Source organism: Hemiscyllium ocellatum, chromosome 19, assembly GCF_020745735.1.
Source record: "Hemiscyllium ocellatum isolate sHemOce1 chromosome 19, sHemOce1.pat.X.cur, whole genome shotgun sequence".
Taxonomy (NCBI): domain Eukaryota; kingdom Metazoa; phylum Chordata; class Chondrichthyes; order Orectolobiformes; family Hemiscylliidae; genus Hemiscyllium; species Hemiscyllium ocellatum.
Window position 1 is genome coordinate 57,301,576 of NC_083419.1, and position 18,144 is coordinate 57,319,719.

Here is an 18,144-nt window from a genome sequence, read left to right on the forward strand (position 1 = left end):
AATGGTAATCCAGGAGCCCGGATGGCTGTTCTGGGGACAAATCCTGCCACAGCAAGAGGGCGAAATTTGGTCTTCAATTAATACGGGAATTAAAAAGCTATCCTAATAGTGACCTTCGATTGTCATCAAAACCCGTCTGGGTCTCTAAAGCCCATTAGCAAAGGGGTGAAAATGTGTTGCTGGAAAAGCGCAGCAGGTCAGGCAGCATCCAAGGAACAGGAGAATCGACGTTTCGGGCATAAGCCCTTCTTCAGGCTTATGCCCGAAACATCGAATCTCCTGTTCCTTGGATGCTGCCTGACCTGCTGCACTTTTCCAGCAACACATTTTCAACTCTGATCTCCAGCATCTGCAGACCTCACTTTCTCCTTTAGCGAAAAGAGGGAACCTGGTCTGGCCAAATGTGACTCCAGACCCACAACAACTCGTAACCACCCTGTGGCCAGCAACACCCAAATCCCAGGAATGAATTTCGTCTTTTTTATTTTCAAAAATCAAACAATCCGGACATCAGTTATAAAGTAAAAATGATGCTTTAGAAGCTAAGCATCCCGGAAGAGTCAGCAGCAATGCTGCACAGGGTTGTCTCAATGGGGGGGGGGGGGGGGGGGAACGTTGCCTTTAAGAGCAATGATCTTGGGAGTGACATTGAAGGAAAGTGGGGGGGACTTCAACGCGCTCATATGAAGCTCGAAGCTCTGCATTGAGCCTCTGTCTCCAGCTAGGGATGTGAGCACCAGCTAGCAGAGGGGACAAGCATCCTGCAGACAGGTAACACCAAGCTCCTGTTCTGATCGGGACCGTTTGCACGGAAAACAAAAACGTGCTTTTCCTTTTTTTTGCATTTTGGTGGGGGTTTTTATCCCCCGCTGTTCGCTTCGCCGCGCATTGCAAATCGTGCACCCGCACATTCCTGGGGCCGCGAATGGCATTTTCAGTCCGACTTGGCGTCGAGGCCCCTCCCGGGCTCAGAGCAGCCGCCGCTAACAAAACAGCGGAGAGCCCAGAAGGAAGCGGAAAGGCAGAGGCGCCTGGATTTAAAGGGATACCCCCAATGCAGAGGGGAAAAGGTGACGGCCAAAATATATTGGCGATTGCTAGGTCTGCTCAATCTGTGACTTGCCCAACAGGCAGAAGAATCGTATTTTTATCTGAATGGTCTGTGCTAAGGATATTTGAAATGATCCTGTACCTCTGAATATAATTTCATGTTGGAGTTAATTCTCACTTAATGGTAGATGATAGGAGCAGGAGGAGGCCCTTCGGCCCTTAAAGTCTGCCCCGCCCTTCATCATGGTCACCATCCAAGTCAATCGCCTAATCTTGCTTTCTCCCCATAACCTTTGGCCCCATTCGTCCCAAGTGCTATATCTCGCCACCTTTTGAATACCCACCCCACCAACCTCCGTATACAGCGTATCATCCGCCATCATTTCTGCCACCTCCAAACGGACCCCACCACCAGGGATATATTTCCCTCCCCTCCCCTATCAGCGTTCCGAAAAGACCACTCCCTCCGTGACTCCCTCGTCAGGTCCACAACCCCACCAACCCAACCTCCACTCCCGGCATCTTCCCCTGCAACCGCAGGAAATGCAAAACTTGCGCCCACACCTCCTCCCTTACTTCCCTCCAAGGCCCCAAGGGATCCTTCCATATCCGCCACAAATTCACCTGCACCTCCACACACATCATCTATTGCATCCGCTGCACCCGATGTGGCCTCCTCTATATTGGGGAGACAGGCCGCCTACTTGCGGAACGTTTCAGAGAACACCTCTGGGACACCCGGACCAACCAACCCAACCACCCCGTGGCTCAACACTTTAACTCCCCCTCCCACTCCACCAAGGACATGCAGGTCCTTGGACTCCTCCATCGCCAGACCATAGCAACACGACGGCTGGAGGAAGAGCGCCTCATCTTCTGCCTGGGAACCCTCCAACCACAAGGGATGATCTCCGATTTCTCCAGTTTCCTCATTTCCCCTCCCCCACCTTGTCTCAGTCGGTTCCCTCAACTCAGCACCGCCCTCCTAACCTGCAATCCTCTTCCTGACCTCTCCGCCCCCACCCCACTCCGGCCTATCACCCTCACCTTGACCTCCTTCCACCTATCACATCTCTATCGCCCCTCCCCCAAGTCCCTCCTCCCTACCTTTTATCTTAGCCTGCTGGACACGTTTTCCTCATGCCTGATGAAGGGCTTATGTCCGAAACGTCGAATTTCCTGTTCCTTGGATGCTGCCTGACCTGCTGCGTTTTTCCAGCAACACATTTTCACCTCTTGAATACATTCAATGTTTCGGCATGAACTGCTTCCTGTGGTAATGAATTCCACAGGCCCACCACTCTTTGGGTGAAGAAATGACTCTTCATCTCCATCCTAAATGGTCCACCCAGAATCCTCAGACTGTGACCCCTGGTTCTGGACACACCCACCACCATGAACATCCCCCCTGCATCTACCCTGTCTGGTCCTGTTAGAATTTTATAAGTCTCTATGAGATTCCCCCATCATTCATTTGAACTCCAGTGAAAACAATCCAAACCGAGTCAATCTCTCCTCATACATCAGTCCGGGCATGTCCGGTATCAGCCTGGTAAAACTTGCAGGTAAGAACAATGACTGCAGATGCTGGAAACCAGATTCTGGATTAGTGGTGCTGGAAGAGCACAGCAGTTCAGACAGCATCCGAGGAGCAGCGAAATCGACGTTTCGGGCAAAAGCCCTTCATCAGGAATAAAGGCAGAGAGCCTGAAGTGTGGAGAGATAAGCTAGAGGAGGGTGGGGGTGGGGAGAAAGTAGCATGGAGTACAATAGGTGAGTGGGAGAGGGGATGAAGGTAAAAGGTCAGGGAGGAGGTGGAGTGGATAGGTGGAAAAGAAGATAGGCCGGTAGGACAAGTCATGGGGACAGTGCTGAGGTGGAAGTTTGGAACTAGGGTGAGGTGGGGGAAGGGGAAATGAGGAAACTGTTGAAGTCCACATTGATGCCCTAGGGTTGAAGTGTTCCGAGGCGGAAGATGAGGCGTTCTTCCTCCAGACGTTTGGTGGTGAGGGAGCGGCGGTGAAGGAGGCCCAGAACCTCCATGTCCTCGGCAGAGCGGGAGGGGGAGTTGAAATGTTGGGCCACGGGGCGGTGTGGTTGATTGGTGTGGGTGTCCCGGAGATGTTCCCTAAAGCGCTCTGCTAGGAGGCATCCAGTCTCCCCAATGTAGAGGAGTCTGCATCGGGAGCAACGGATGCAGTAAATGATATTAGTGGATGTGCAGATAAAACTTTGATGGATGTGGAAGGCTCCTTTAGGGCCTTGGATAGAGGTGAGGGAGGAGGTGTGGGCGCAGGTTTTGCAGTTCCTGCGGTGGCAGGGGAAGGTGCCAGGATGGGAGGGTGGGTTGTAGCGGGGCGTGGACCTGACTAGGTAGTCACGGAGGGAACGGTCTTTGCAGAAGGCGGAAAGGGGTGGGGAAGGAAATATATCCCTGGTGGTGGGGTCTTTTTGGAAGTGGTGGAAATGTCGGCGGATGATTTGGTTTATGTGAAGGTTGGTAGGGTGGAAGGTGAGCACCAGAGGCGTTCTGTCCTTGTTACGGTTGGAGGGGTGGGGTCTGAGGGCGGAGGTGCTGGATGTGGATGAGATGCGTTGGAGGGCATCTTTAACCACATGGGAACTGCTGCTCTTCCAGCACCACTAATCCAAAAATCCAAAATCTGGTAAACCTTCGCTGAGCAAGAGTATTCTTCCTCAGAAAAGGAGACCAAAACTACACACAATATTCTCGTTGTGGCCTCACCTTGGCCCTGTATAATTGCAACAACCCATCCCAGCTCTTGTACTCGAAATCTCTTGCAATGAAGGCCAACTATTTGCCTTCTTTACCACCTTCTTGCTTATCTTCCTTCTTGTTTTTGCTTCCAAATTATATTGCATCTGCCATTGATTTGCCCACAATCACCCAACCTGTCCAGGTCATGCTGAAGGATCTCTGCATCTCGTCACAGTTCACCCTCCCACCCAACGTGGTATCATCTGCAAACTTTGAGATGTTACATTTTGTTCCCTCATCCAAATCATGAATATATATTGTGAATAGCTGGGGTCCCAGCACCGAGCCCTGTGGTACCTCACGAGTTACTGCCTGCCAATTTGAAATTGATTCCTCTCTGCCGATCAGTTTTCTATCCATCTCAATACACTTCCCAATCCCATGTGCTTTAATCTTGTACTATAATCTCTTATATGGGACTTTGTCAAATGCTTTCTGAATGTCCAAATATACCACATCGACTGGCTCCCCCTTGTCAATTCTACTAGTTACATCTTCATAAAATTCCAATAGATTTGTCAAGCATGGTTTCCCCTTCATAAATCCACGGAACCTCTGACTGATCCTGCCACTGCGTTCTACATGCTCTGCTATAAAGTCCTTGCTAATGGATTTGGGAATTTTGCCCAATACTGATATTAGACTCACTGGTCTATAATTCCCCGGTTTCACTCTAACTCCCTTTTTGAATATTGGAGTGACATTCGATACCCTCCAATCTGCAGGGACTCTTCCAGAGTCTGTTGAATTCTGGACGATGGCACCAATGCATCCGTTATTTCTAGAGCCACTTTCTTCGAGTGTTGATTTTCAGGTACATCCTGATCTTCGATTCAGACTCCAAATCCCCAAATGAGCACCTGAAATGCTTTAGTATAAAAAGCTACAGACCAAGTGTTGAAAAATAGGGTTAAAATAAATAGAAAATTGCCCAGCACTGACAATGGGGTGAAGGGCCTTTCTCTGTGCTATAAAATGTCTATGACACTATGACCCTTCTGAACTGATCAAAAACAACTGGTGATGGGCCCTGGTGAGATCAATTGTAGCAAATGAATATGAGCATGAATAAACTGGGGGATACTTTTGAAAAAATATTAATTCTGTGTTTATATTTCTATTTATAAGTGGGGGATATATGGGAAATTGTTTAATAATTATTTTAATTGAAAACCCTGGAGTAGAGATTTGAACCACACTGAGGGCACCACTGTGGCTCAGTGCTTAGCACTGCTGCCTCACCATACCAGAGACCCTGGTTCAATTCCACCCTCAGTAACTGTCTGTACAGCTTTTGCACATTCTCCCCATGTCTGTGTGGATTTCCTCCAGGTGCTCTGGTTTCCTCCCATAATCCAAAGATGTGTAGGTTAGGTGAATTTGCCCAGCTAAATTGCCCATAGTGTTCAGGGATGTGGGTTAGGTGCATTAGTCAGGGGAAGTGTACTGGAATGGGTCTGGGGGGTTACGCTTCAGAGGGTCAGTGTGGACTTGTTGGGCCAAATGGCCTGTTTCCACACTGTTGGGAATCTATGACTCAAAGGAAAATGCGTTCTTTAAAGCTGATTGACTCTTGTAGCTTTCATAGAGTCATAGAGTGATAGAGATGTACAGCATGGAAAAAGACCCTTCGGTCCAACCCGTCTGTGCCGACCAGATAGCCCAACCCAATCTAGTCCCACCTGCCAGCACACGGCCCATATCCCTCCAAACCCTTCCAATTCATATACCCATCCAAATGCCTCTTAAATGTTGCAATTGTACCAGCCTCCACCACTTCCTCTGGCAGCTCACATAAAGAGGTCTATTTAAAGGAAAGGCACCCTCACTTGCATCAAAAATTGTGACAATCGATCTTTCATGGAGCTTTACCTCACTTTGCAGTAGGGAGTGAACATTGTTCATCAGTATTGGTAGATTTTACTGTTATTGCTATTCAGTCGGGGAATAAGCTGATATCTGAAGTGTTATAAAGTCATTTTAGTGAAAGAGAAGCACATTTGGCCTTTTGAGTCCATGGTAGTTCTCTGAAGATAAAGTGACTACTAATATTATATTATAAATGTATGAAAACAACAAAAGAGGAATTGCTAGCCCAAAGTACCTGCCCACACTTTTATTGGCTGGAGTATCATGATTGGTTTAGAATATTTACAGGAACTACATGCAGTACTCAAAACCTCAGGGAACATGTGTACAGTATAACTAGAGTATCTTCTTAACCATCTCCTTTCCAGATTTCAATTGTTCTTGAATCATTTTTGGTCATCTTTCCATTTGCGCAGGTGTATAATTTGCTGATATTCAAACCGGTGATTTTTGTTTTTCATTCAAGCTACCAATAAGAGTGTGTGGAGAGTATAATGGATGTGTTGCCCCTGTGCTGGGTCAGTGATCACACTGGCTTCAGTGGCACAATTAAGAATTCTGCCAGCGACTTTGTGGTGACTGAGATCAATACACGTGGGCAACTAGTCAGTGACATTGGAGCTGATAGCGGCCAGGATTCTGATGACATTGAAAGCGAGCAAGAAAAGCCCCCTCCGACACAGAAGAAGAGACTGAAGGAACCGGAAAAAGCACTGGAAACATTTTCTGGTTTGCCAATCTTTGACAAGTCGAAGAATGCCAATGTCGCACTAGGCAAGATTAACCAGACTGCTGACAGCAATTTACCTGAGTCTGCAGCTAACTCTCCTTCAGTGCAAACCCAGGGAGATGTGTTGGATTTGCTTTTGGGTAGCTCACTGTCAGAAAATCTGGAAAAATTTGCCTTCTCGGTTAAAGAAGGTAAGGACGCTGAACAGGAGGGGACAGAAGACACAGCTAGGCTTTTACTTGGAACCTTTGAAGACAAATCTCAACGAGCAGCCATTCATTTGGCTGTACGGCAGAAATTTCCTTTTCTAAAGACTGTTACCAGCTGCGGTGAGATTGAGGTCAGGCTTGACCCTCAGTATTCAGAACTCTGCCAACTGGTATCTGAGGAAGAAGCCAATGGGTTCTTTGGTTTCTTAGATGCAAAAGATAGACGTTCCAAGTTCACATTTCAGCCCAGTAGGAATAAGGAGCACCGGAAGGCCATCCATCATTTTGTTAGCAAGTACTTTGGAAGACTGGTGGAAACAAAGAGTTTTTTGGAGCAAGATGGCAGCAGTGAGAGGGCTGCAGTGATTACTGTGAGATTTAGAGACAAAATCACATCAGGCAGGAAACGAACTGCCAACGATTGCCAGACAGTGCCAGCAACTTACACAGGTATTGGATTTTCTTTGGTCTTTTATTTTGTGATTTTTTTTAGCAAACATTTAATGTCGAAGAATTACTTGAAATAAGTTATGGAAGTTTGGAGCAAATGCATGGGTAGTAAAGAAAGGTTTAATTCTTAAGGATAAGGTTTCTGGTGTAAGGATTAGAACTAAACCGAATGTTATACTGAGGGCAATAACAGCTTCGGATGCAACGGTTTTAAAACAATACTATAGTATTCAGTAGAACAATGAAGGTATTTACACAAGAAGAAAATTCATTCACTTCAATTTTCTAAGTGTGAGTCTTTAACTAACACTGCCAAAGAAAGAGCATGCCTTTCACAGCTTCACTGTGGGTAAGGCACTTTGCAAATATGCTTCATTTTCTGCAGATTGTACTGTAGTTAAAGGACTTGGGTATCTATAATTGAGATAGCAGCCAATGAATTTAATGTCCAGTGGTTAGGAACAAAAATTGTGTTCGGGTTAGCACAGGCAGTGGTCAAAGACACCTAAGCCTATTCACTGGTCAGTGAATAATGGAACTATTCATTCATCCAATAAAATTTATTATTTTATAAATGTCAAGGTGCCCAGGAGAAGTGTCGTGGTTGTTAAACAGAAATTATAGTTAAAATTGATATGGTTGTGTGTTATAAATAATGAAGATAAGACTCAGGAATCTTTACTTCCCTCTAGCATTTACCTTATGTAAGGTGAACATGGAAACCCTGGAAGCGATTGCTTGCCTGGCGTCAGAACTTGATGTGGTTGTATCGGATTTCAGCTATGCAGGCATCAAGGACAAGAAAGCTATTACTTCCCAATCGATGGTGGTAAAGAATGTGACAATTAACAAGTAAGTTCTGAGTTATATTGTTTTCTTGGTTCATTCTTGGGTTGTCAGTTTTCAATGGCAAAGCTGCATTTATTGCCAATTCGCTTTGTGATTGAGAAAGGCATCGTACAACAAAGCAGTCCACTGCAGAGGATGTCTGAAATATCACCCATGTAAATATGCCAATAGAGTCACAAAACCCAGAAACACACCCTTCAGTCCAACCAGTCCATGTCGATCATAATCCCAAACTAAACTGGCCCATATCACTCCAAACATTTTTTTCCTATTCATGTACTTCTCTAAATGTCTTTTAAACATTGTAACTGTACCCGCAATGCTACTTCCTCTGGAAGTTCATTCTACAGGCAAACCACTCTGTGAAAAAAATTGCCTCTCATGTCTTTTTAATATCTTTCTCCTCTCACCTTAAAAGTGTGCTCCAGTCTTGAAATTCCCCACCCTAGAGAAAAGACACCTGCTATCCACCTTATCTATACCCCTCACGATTTTATAAACCTCCGTAAGGTTATCTCTCAACCTCAAGTGAAAGATATCCCAGCCTATCCAACTTCTCCTCATAACCCAATGGCTCAATTCCCAGTAACATCCTAGTAAGTATCTTTTGAACCCTCTCCAGCTTAATAATATCCTTCCTATAACTCGGCGACCAGACTGGACACAGTATTCCAGAAGAGGCCTCACCAATGTCCTGTACAACCTCAACTCCTATATTCCCTGAATAGAGTAGAGGTGGAAAAGATGATTCCACTACAAGGATGGACTAGGACCCCACAGCACTGACTTTGAGTGAAGCCATGAACCTTCAGACCTGAGATAACAGGAATTTCTTCAACCAGAGACTGGTGAATCTATTGAACTTATTGCCTCAGAAGGCTGTGGAGGCCAAATCACTAAGTATATTTAATACAATGATTGATAAGATAGATTCTTGATTAGTAAGGGGATCAAGGTTTATAGGGAGAAGGCAGAAGAATGGGTGTGAGAAACATAATAGCCATGATTGAATGACAAGCAGACCCCCCGCAATAGGCAGGATGGCCTAACTCTGCTCCTATATCTTATGGTTTTATGGTTGGCCAGACACTAGAGACAAACTGTAATTGGCCATGAGGGCCTCAATTGCCACTCTCCAATGTCTCCGTTGGTGACATAGTAGTATGGTTGGCTGAGCTTACCATGAAGAACTCTCCTTATCAGTCTCTGAGGCATGGTGACCCTCAGGTTAGACCACCACCAGTCATCTCACTCGAATGGAGGGGTAACTTGATAGTAGGACAATGGTGACCAGGTTCACCCTACCACTACCCCACCCCTCCCCACAACAACGCAACCTTTCCTTGCCATTTTAAGAACCCCCCCATTGACCTTTCAACCTACACCCAAAGGTCGTATTAAACTCTGTGTCGTTTTGTTGCTGTGTGATCTTTTTTTCTCTTAAAAATCCAGTAATGTTTGAACCCAAGAAAATGTCACAAATAAATCCTGTTGGGAGTTCGAGAGAAATGATGATAAGAATGCAGAATTCAGGAGAAATGTTTTTATGCATGAAGTCAAGATGTGGAATGTGCTATGAGGTGAAGAATGAACTCCTTCAAGGGGAAGCTGGGTAAACATTGGAAATGAAGAAACAGCAGCATTGGGACAAGAATTGTCACAAGCAGTGAAGGAGGCATCGGCAACAACAATGTTGAGTTCATGGAGGACTGGACTGCAAGGATTTACAGACCCTGAGGGGTGTGGCCATGGGCTAACTGAGGCGGAGGATCCTTGTTAGTTGTCCAAAATATATGACATTGTGTAGTGTAATAACCTCTCCTCATTCATAACTAGTGAGTGAAAAATATAGCCAACCCACATTAGATGCCCAAAATAATTCTTTTTATTTCTGTCTTCTTCAAGGATTTCCTGCATTGATGAGTCATGTCTTATGTATCATCCAAGTCCTTTTAATAAAAGCAAACTGGTGGAAATGTGAAACAAACACAGAATGCTGATAAACTCAGCTGTATGGCAGCATCTGTGGAGAGCGAAACTGAGTTAATGTTTTGAGTCGACTATGATTCTTCTTCAGAAAGTTCTTTGAAATGACCTTGGAGTGCAGGTTCATAGCTCCTTGAAAGTGGAGTCGGAGGTGGATAACATAGTGAAGAAGGCGTTTGGTATGCTTTCCTTTATTGGTCAGAGCATTGAGTACAGGAGTTGGGGGCTCCTGCTGCGGCTGTCCAGGACATCGGTTAGGCCGCTTTTGGAATATTTGTGTGCAGCTCTGGTCTCCCTCCTATCAGAAGGATGTTGTGAAACTTGAAGAGAGTTCAGAAAAGATTTACAATGATGTTGCCAGGGTTGGAGGGTTTGAGCTACAGCCCCTGAATAGGCTGGGGCTATTTTCCCTGGAATGCCAGAGGCTGAGGGGTGACCTTATTGAGATTTATGAAATTATGAGGGGAATAGATAGAATAAATAGACAAAGTTTCTTTCCTGGAGTGAGGTAATCCAGAATTAGAAGGCATAGGTTTATGATGAGAGGGGAAAGATATGAAAGAGACCTAAGGGACAACCTTTTCACGCAAAGGGTTGTGCATGTATGGAATGAGCTGCCAGAGGAAATGGTAGAGGCTGCTAGAATTGCAACATTTAAAAGGCATCTGGATGGATATATGAATAGGAAGGGTTTAGAGGGATCTGGGCCAAGTGCTGGCAACGGAACTAAATTAGGTTTGGATATCTGGTCGGCATGAACAAGATGGACCGAGGGATCCATTTCTGTGCTGTAAATCTCGATGACTCTCTGTCGCTTCACAGATGCTTCGGCACTTCAGCAATTTTTATTTTTACCGGCTTATAAAAAGTTACACATGATTTTATTAATTTTGGAAAAAAGTAAAGCATATGCCCATTATACTGGCACTCGCTGAGATGAGTTCCAGCAACCCCAACCCCACTCTCTATGATAGTAGGCTATTGGTGTGGATAGAGAATTTCTCCAGTGGGTGACCAATTGGTAAGCAGCTAGAGTTTCTTTTTCAGGCAGGTACTTCATTCCACAGGGGTCAGTGCTGGGACTGCAGCTGTTTATAACCCATATTCAGGGGGAATTGGATGAAGGAAGCAGATATATTGTAGCTAGATTTGCAGATGACCCAAAAATGGGTGGATGAGAGAGGTTGAGATATTGGTGAGACAGGCCGCTTACTTGCGGAACGCTTCAGAGAACACCTCTGGGCCGCCCGAACCAACCAACCCAATCACCCCGTGGCTCAACACTTTAACTCCCCCTCCCACTCCACCGAGGACATGCAGGTCCTTGGACTCCTCCACCGGCAGAACACAACTACACGACGGCTGGAGGAGGAGCGCCTCATCTTCCGCCTGGGAACCCTCCAACCACAAGGTATGAATTCAGATTTCTCCAGCTTCCTCATTTCCCCTCCCCCCACCTTGTCTCAGTCGGTTCCCTCAACTCAGCACCGCCCTCCTAACCTGCAATCCTCTTCCTGACCTCTCCGCCCCCACCCCACTCCGGCCTATCACCCTCACCTTGACCTCCTTCCACCTATCCCACCTCCATCGCCCCTCCCCCTAGTCCCTCCTCCCTACCTTTTATCTCAGCCTGCTTGGCTGCTCTCTCTTATTCCTGATGAAGGGCTTATGCTCGAAACGTCGAATTCTCTATTCCTGAGATGCTGCCTGGCCTGCTGTGCTTTGACCAGCAACACATTTGCAGCAGAGCGTTACAAATGGCTTACTGAGGTTAAGTAAGTTGGCAAAAGAGTTGCTAAATGTGAAGTTGTTCATTTTGAAAGGGAGAACAAAAGAACAGAGTATTTTTTTAACTGGGGGAAAAGAACTGCAGAAGGCAGCAATACAAAGGGACTTGGGGTTAATAGTACATGAAACAGAGAGTTAGCACACAGCTTCAAGTAGATAATCAGGAAGGTTAATGGAACGTTGGGCCATATTTCAAAGGGATTTGAGCATAAGAGTAGAGAAGTTTTACTGCAATTGTATGAGGTGCTGTTGAGACCAAATCTGGAGTAGTGACAGCAGTTTCAGTCCCCTTATTTAAGAAAAGTTATCAATTCATTGGAGGCCATTCACAGAATGTGAACTAAGATAATCCCTGGAATGGCAGATTTTCTTATGGGTAAAGGCCAACAGGTTGGGTCTCTATTAATGGAATTTAGAAGAATGAGAGATTATCGTAATCTATATGGACTTCAGTTACCCATGGTTACGCATGGGAGGCTGGTTAACAAGGTTAGATCTCATGGAATACTGGGAGAACTAGCCATTTGGATACAGAACTGGCTTAATGGTAGAAGACAGAGGGTGGTGGTGGAGGGTTGTTTTACAGACTGGAGGCCTGTCACCAGTGGAGTGCCATCAGGATCGGTGCTGGGTCCACTACCTTTTGTCATTTATATAAATGATTTGGATGTGAACATAGGAGGCATAGTTAGTAAGTTTGAAGATGACACCAAAATTGGCGGAGTAGTGGGTAGCGAAGAGGGTTACCTCCAATTACAATGGGATCTTGATCAGATGGGCCAATGGGCTGAGAAGTGCCAGATGGAGTTTAATTTTGATAAATGTGAGGTGCTGCATTTTGGGAAAGCAACTCTTAGCAGGACGTGTACGCTTAATGGTAAGGTCCTGGGTAGTGTTGCTGAACAAAGAGACCTTGGAGTGCAGGTTCATAGCTCCTTGAAAGTGCAGGTAGATAGGATAGTGAAGAAGGCGTTTGGTAAGCTTTCCTTTATTGGTCCGAGTACTGAGTACAGGAATTGGCAGGTCATGTTGCGGCTGTATAGGACATTGGTTAGGCCACTTCTGGAATATTGTGTGCAAATCTGTTCTCCTTCCTATCGGAAAGATGTTGTGAAACTTGAAAAGGTTCAGAAAAGATTTACAAGGATGTTGCCAGGATTGGAGGATTTGAGCTATAGGGAGAGGTTGAATAGGTTGGGGCTGTTTTCCCTGGAGCGTCGGGGGCCGAGGGATGAACTTAATTACTTTATAAAATCATGAGGGGCATGGATAGGATAAATAGACAAAGTCTTTTCCCTGGGTTGGAGTCCAGGAACTAGAGGGCATAGGTTTAGGGCAAGAGGGGAAAAAATATAAAAGAGACCTAAGAGACAACTTTTTCCACGCAAAGAGTAGTATGTGCATAGAATGAGCTGCCAGAGGAAGTGGTGGAGGCTGATACAATTGCAATATTTAAAAAGCATATGGATGGGTATATGAATAGGAAGGGTTTGGAGGGATATGGGCTGGGTGCTGGCAGGTGGGACCAAATTGGGTTGGGATAATTGGTCGACATGGATGAGTTGGACCGAAGGGTCTGTTTCCATGCTGTACATCTCTATGACTATCTCACTGAAACATGCAGGACTTTTAAGATTTGGAGATGCTGGTGTTGGACTGGGGTGTACACAGTTAAAAATCACACAACACCAGGTTATAGTCCAAGAGGTTTAATTGGAAGCACACTAGCTTTCGGAGCGACGCTCCTTCATCAGGTGATTGTGGAGGGCTCAATCAGGATTTTTAAGGGGCTTGACAGGGCAAATGCTGAGCAGATTTCTCCACTCATAAAGAGATTAGGATCTACAGGCATTGTTTGAGAATGAAGGGGTGCCAATTTAAGACTGAGATGAGCACAATCTGTCCTCTGAGGATTGTGAGTCTTTCGAGTTCCTTACTGCAGAGAGGTACAGGGCAGAGTCCTTGTGTATATTAAAGGCTGAGATAGATTCTTGACCAGCCGGGGGATCAAGGGTTAAAGGGAAATGCGGGAAAGTAGGTCAGAGGAATGTCGGATCAGCCATGAACCTATTGAATGGTGGAGCAGGTTCAATGTACTACTTCTGTTCCTATTTCTTATGGATGGCATTAGATGCTGAGGAGCTAGTTTCAAATAATTCTGCAACGTAGGTATCTGCCATTTATTCAACCATACAAATATCCTAAAAGGAAATTCAGAGTCCATGCAAGAAGGTGCCTGGATTTTTGAGAATTTGACCCAGGAGCATCTCTGTTCATATTCATTGTTTTCCCATCACTTTTGAACATGTAACGATCATTAGCAGGCGTTTTGATAAGGGAAATAAGCACAGGTAGTATTTGAATGACCTTAGCTCAGTTTTGGGTTTGCTGAGATTCAGATTGGGTTATCACTGGGGACCACCTGAAGTAGTCATTGCCCAAAGACTAAGGCTGTGAAATGGCCATGGATATTCATGGTGGTGGAATGTTACTGGATAATGAGTCCCTTGGAAATTAATCCCAGATTTGAAATTGAACATTTAGAGAATTATGTACTTGCATTGTCCCTGAATGTTTAGATATTTCTCTTTTGAAGGTAATATATCACTAAACAGGTACTGAAACTACAGGCAAAATTTATTGCTCTTCCCTGTGGTGAGTTTAGTGGTGGGGAGGGCATTTAATTCTCTGGGAAGGTGATGGGTGTGGACACTGCCAACTTCTCACTTCCATCCTGTGGAGTGCATGCTGGGTCCACCCATGAGCAAAATCTTCCACTGGGCATTGAGGCCTACTTAAGGGCCTCATCCTAGCACTGCTGTTGTTAACCAGCAGTGGCTGGGTGGGGTTTGCAATGCAGGGAGTATTGTACAGTAGGGGGTCTCTTCTTCAAATCCATTCAGTGCCTGATCAAAGAACCTGGGCATCATGAAAGATGAAGTCCACTGAGATCTCACCTGGGCCCAAAACCCATACTGCCATACATCCCCTTTAGCTTCTTCCCTTTGGCCACCTTTCCATCCTGTTCCCAGGCTTCTCCTCAATCCAGGCCTCAGGCTGGTGTAGTGCCAGCAACAGATGACAACATCAAGTCCAGAAGAGGTACTGCCCTCTCAGTGGCCAGCAACTCTCGGTAGGCCAGACTTATGTAGCCAGGGTCTTTTGATCCTGATGAAGAGCCATACTGAATATGCTGTGGAATGGTTGTGCTAGAGTGCAGCTACTAATCCTTCTCCTTACCCTTTTTGAATGAATGCTAACAGTTTCGACTGCCCCTAGCGGGGCACTGGAATTATACATCAAGATGTCAATGGAAACTTAGCAACATTAAATCAAAATGTCATTATCAGGGGTCATGATGCACCCTAGTCCCTGCTGATCCTCCTTTCTGAAAGGGTTTTAAGGCTTTCTTTGGGTAACTGTGGTAGAGGATTGACTGATGAGTCTTAATGAGAAGAGGTTCTTGCCTTGACAAAGATGGTTTATTGCATGATAGCAATAGGTACAGGTTACATTGGCTCTTTAAGACTAACTGGGAGATAGTGAAGGCATATCGGCCTCCATTGGGAATTTTAGCTAGACTGTTCTTTTCCTCACCTGAGGTTGTATGATAACATTAGATTTGGCGAAGCTGAATGCAGTTTACCACATTAACTCTTTCAGAACCATTATTCCTTTTACTGCAGAATGCTGTTGGCTGGTGGACATTGGCACTCACATTGGCATGCCTTCCCTAAAATGTGAGGGGTCATGTATTAGCCTGCAGCCAGTGGGCAAGATCCCCATTGCCTCCATGTGCACCATCCTGTGTTCCTTACTACTGTTTGGTGTGAGGACCAGATGGACTTTGCCCCATGACATTGTCATGAATTCTGTGTCAAAGTTGTAGAAAAGGGCACACTCCCATCTGTGGTAAAAGATTGATTTTCTATATACAGTGCTTGTTTGACATTAATTGTTGAAGGTCTTTCAAATAACGAGTCAAATTATTCTTAATTTCCAGTAATTTCCTGCTGTCAGATGTTGCGCTAACTGGTTTATAACTCTCTCCACGTTTTGATCTTTTGTCTTCTATCAATAGAGGTGCAGTCATGAGAAGGTTAGAAGGTGACAGTCAGGATGTCTGCAAAACTCTTACCTTCTCCCTTTAAAAATCTGGGTTATAATGGCAGCCTTGGCTCTCACAAGGCTGCAACAAACAGTGTTCCTCTCCTTCCCCTCCTCATAGCATTGAAAGCTGCAAACCTTTTTTTTTGTTAAATGCTAAGGAGGTCCAACCCAAAAACGACTGACTTAATTTGTGAAACTCAAAACCTTCACTTGCGTTTTCAGTTTAGATCTGTAGATTGTGAGGGAATAAAATGAAATGCTTGTGTTTTGAGGTGATCAGCCGTACCAATTTGTTTCCCCATCAAGGTTAAAAGCAAAGCAATTATCAATCCAGAGGAAAGGTCTGAAAGTGTATAACCTGCGCCGTGCAACTAAGCACTTACGGGTGGGCCAGCTGAAAGGAAACCATTTCAGTATTATCATCAGAAACGTCAGCAAGCACCAAGAAGATGACCCTGACAGCAGGCTTACTTCTCGAGTGTTGGAAGCAATTGAGAATGTCAAGGTGAAGTCCCTGAAAGCATTGAGTTTTAACCAGTGTTGTTGCATCATAAACTCTAAAGATTTGACCAAGTGATTGTTTGCCAAGGAGGAAATGAAGAGTGTCACATGCATCCCAACATTGAGTCACATATTAACATTCAAGTATTGACATTCCTGTTAATCTTTAACTTTCGTTCTGCCTGGAGAACTGATCCTCCATTACAGGTGTGGTGCAAAATACCTCCTCTGTCATCTTCAGTCAGTTTGAGTTCCATTGCAAAATGATAAGTGAGTCTGTCGTAGCTATCAATATATTGTGAAATGCTCCATGATGGAGCTGAAAATTGCATTGGGACTGTACTTGTATATTGCTAAAAGCAAACTTAAAGTGAAAGCTTGTAGTTTTGCCCTTATCAGGACAAGGAAGCAAGAAATCAGACCTGGAGAAACTGACACCAATTTATAGAGTGTGAGAAGTGAGCGTTGATTGGTTGGACCATGGTTGGCATGGTGATGCAGCACGAACTTGTCAATCTTGGATCTCAAATCAGACAAGTAGACTCTGATTCGTCAGGGTTGTGTTCTCATGGAAATACAACAGTAAATGGTACTCGCCGAGACCCATTTTCTTTACAATGAAAAGCATGCAGTGTATGTGGTGAATTTTATTTGTCTCCATAAAACAGGGTGCTGAGTATTATTATATGTAGTTTCTTGGACACACTGTTGCACCACATACAACAGCAGATGCTGGTGATCTGAAACCAAAACCAAGATTGTTGGAGAAACTCAGCAGAGAAAAAGCAGAGTTAACCTCTTGAGTCTGGTGACCCGTCACCAATTCTGCTCCGTTTTGACAGCACCTTCTGTTTTTGTTGCATCACATGGAGTCAGGGAGACTGTCAATCTCTGCTGCATTCCCATGACAACATTCTGACAAATCAGAGTCCACCCGCCTGATCTGGGAACTAAGATTGACAGTTAACTGTTCCTGCTACATCTCCATGTGCAACCAATCAGCACACACTTCTCATGCTAGATAAGTTGGTGTCTCTTTTCCAAGTCCGGTTTCTGGCTTCCAAATCCTGATGACTGCGAAAAGAGTCAAGAAACAGACCCTTCGGTCCAACTTGTGCGTGCCAACTGGATATCCTAACCTAATCTAGTCCCATTTCCCAGCACTTGGTCCATATCCCTCCAAACCCTTCCTATTCATATACCCATCCAGACGCCTTTTAAATGTTGTAATTGTCATAGAGTCATTGAGATGTACAGCACAGAAACAGACCCATTGGTCCAACCAGTCCATGCCGACCAGATATCCCAACCCAATCTCGTCCCATCTGCCAGCACCCAGCCCATATCCCTCCAAACCCTTCCTATTCATGTACCCATCTTAAATGCCTTTTAAATTTTGCAATTGTACCAGCCTCCACCACTTCCTCTGGCAGCTCATTCCATACACGTACCACCCTCTGTGTGAAAAAATTGCCTCTTAGGTCTCTTTTCTATCTTTCTTTTCTTACCTAAACCTATGCCCTCTAGTTCTGGAGTCCCCGACCCCAGGGAAAAGACTTTGTCTATTTATCCTAACCATGCCCCTCATGATTTTGTAAACCTCTATAAGGTCACCCCTCAGCCTCCAACACTCCAGGGAAAACAACCCCAGCCTGTTCAGCCTCTCCCTATAGCTCAAATCATCCAACCCTGGCAACATCCTTGTATTCTTTTCTGAACCCTTTCATGTTTCACACCATCTTTGCAATAGGAAGGATACCAGAATTGCATGCAATATTCCAACAGTGGCCCCTAACCAATGTCCTGTACAGCCCCAACATGAC

At 45.1% G+C, this 18,144-nt stretch overlaps 1 protein-coding gene across 2 annotated transcripts in view; it reads left to right on the top strand.

The window, feature by feature from the left end:
- The first annotated feature begins 668 nt into the window (after positions 1-668).
- Positions 669-18,144, top strand: part of pus7l (pseudouridine synthase 7 like) — a 33,844-nt gene continuing 16,368 nt past the window's right edge. The window contains exons 1-4 of one of the 2 annotated variants that reach the window (XM_060839493.1): positions 669-1,070; positions 6,165-7,087; positions 7,780-7,939; positions 16,127-16,325. In XM_060839493.1, coding sequence (XP_060695476.1) covers positions 6,193-7,087; positions 7,780-7,939; positions 16,127-16,325 — 1,254 coding nt within the window. In that variant the 5' untranslated portion in view covers positions 669-1,070; positions 6,165-6,192. The remainder of the gene's footprint in view (positions 1,071-6,164; positions 7,088-7,779; positions 7,940-16,126; positions 16,326-18,144) is intronic. The other variant, XM_060839492.1, reaches the window with a different exon arrangement.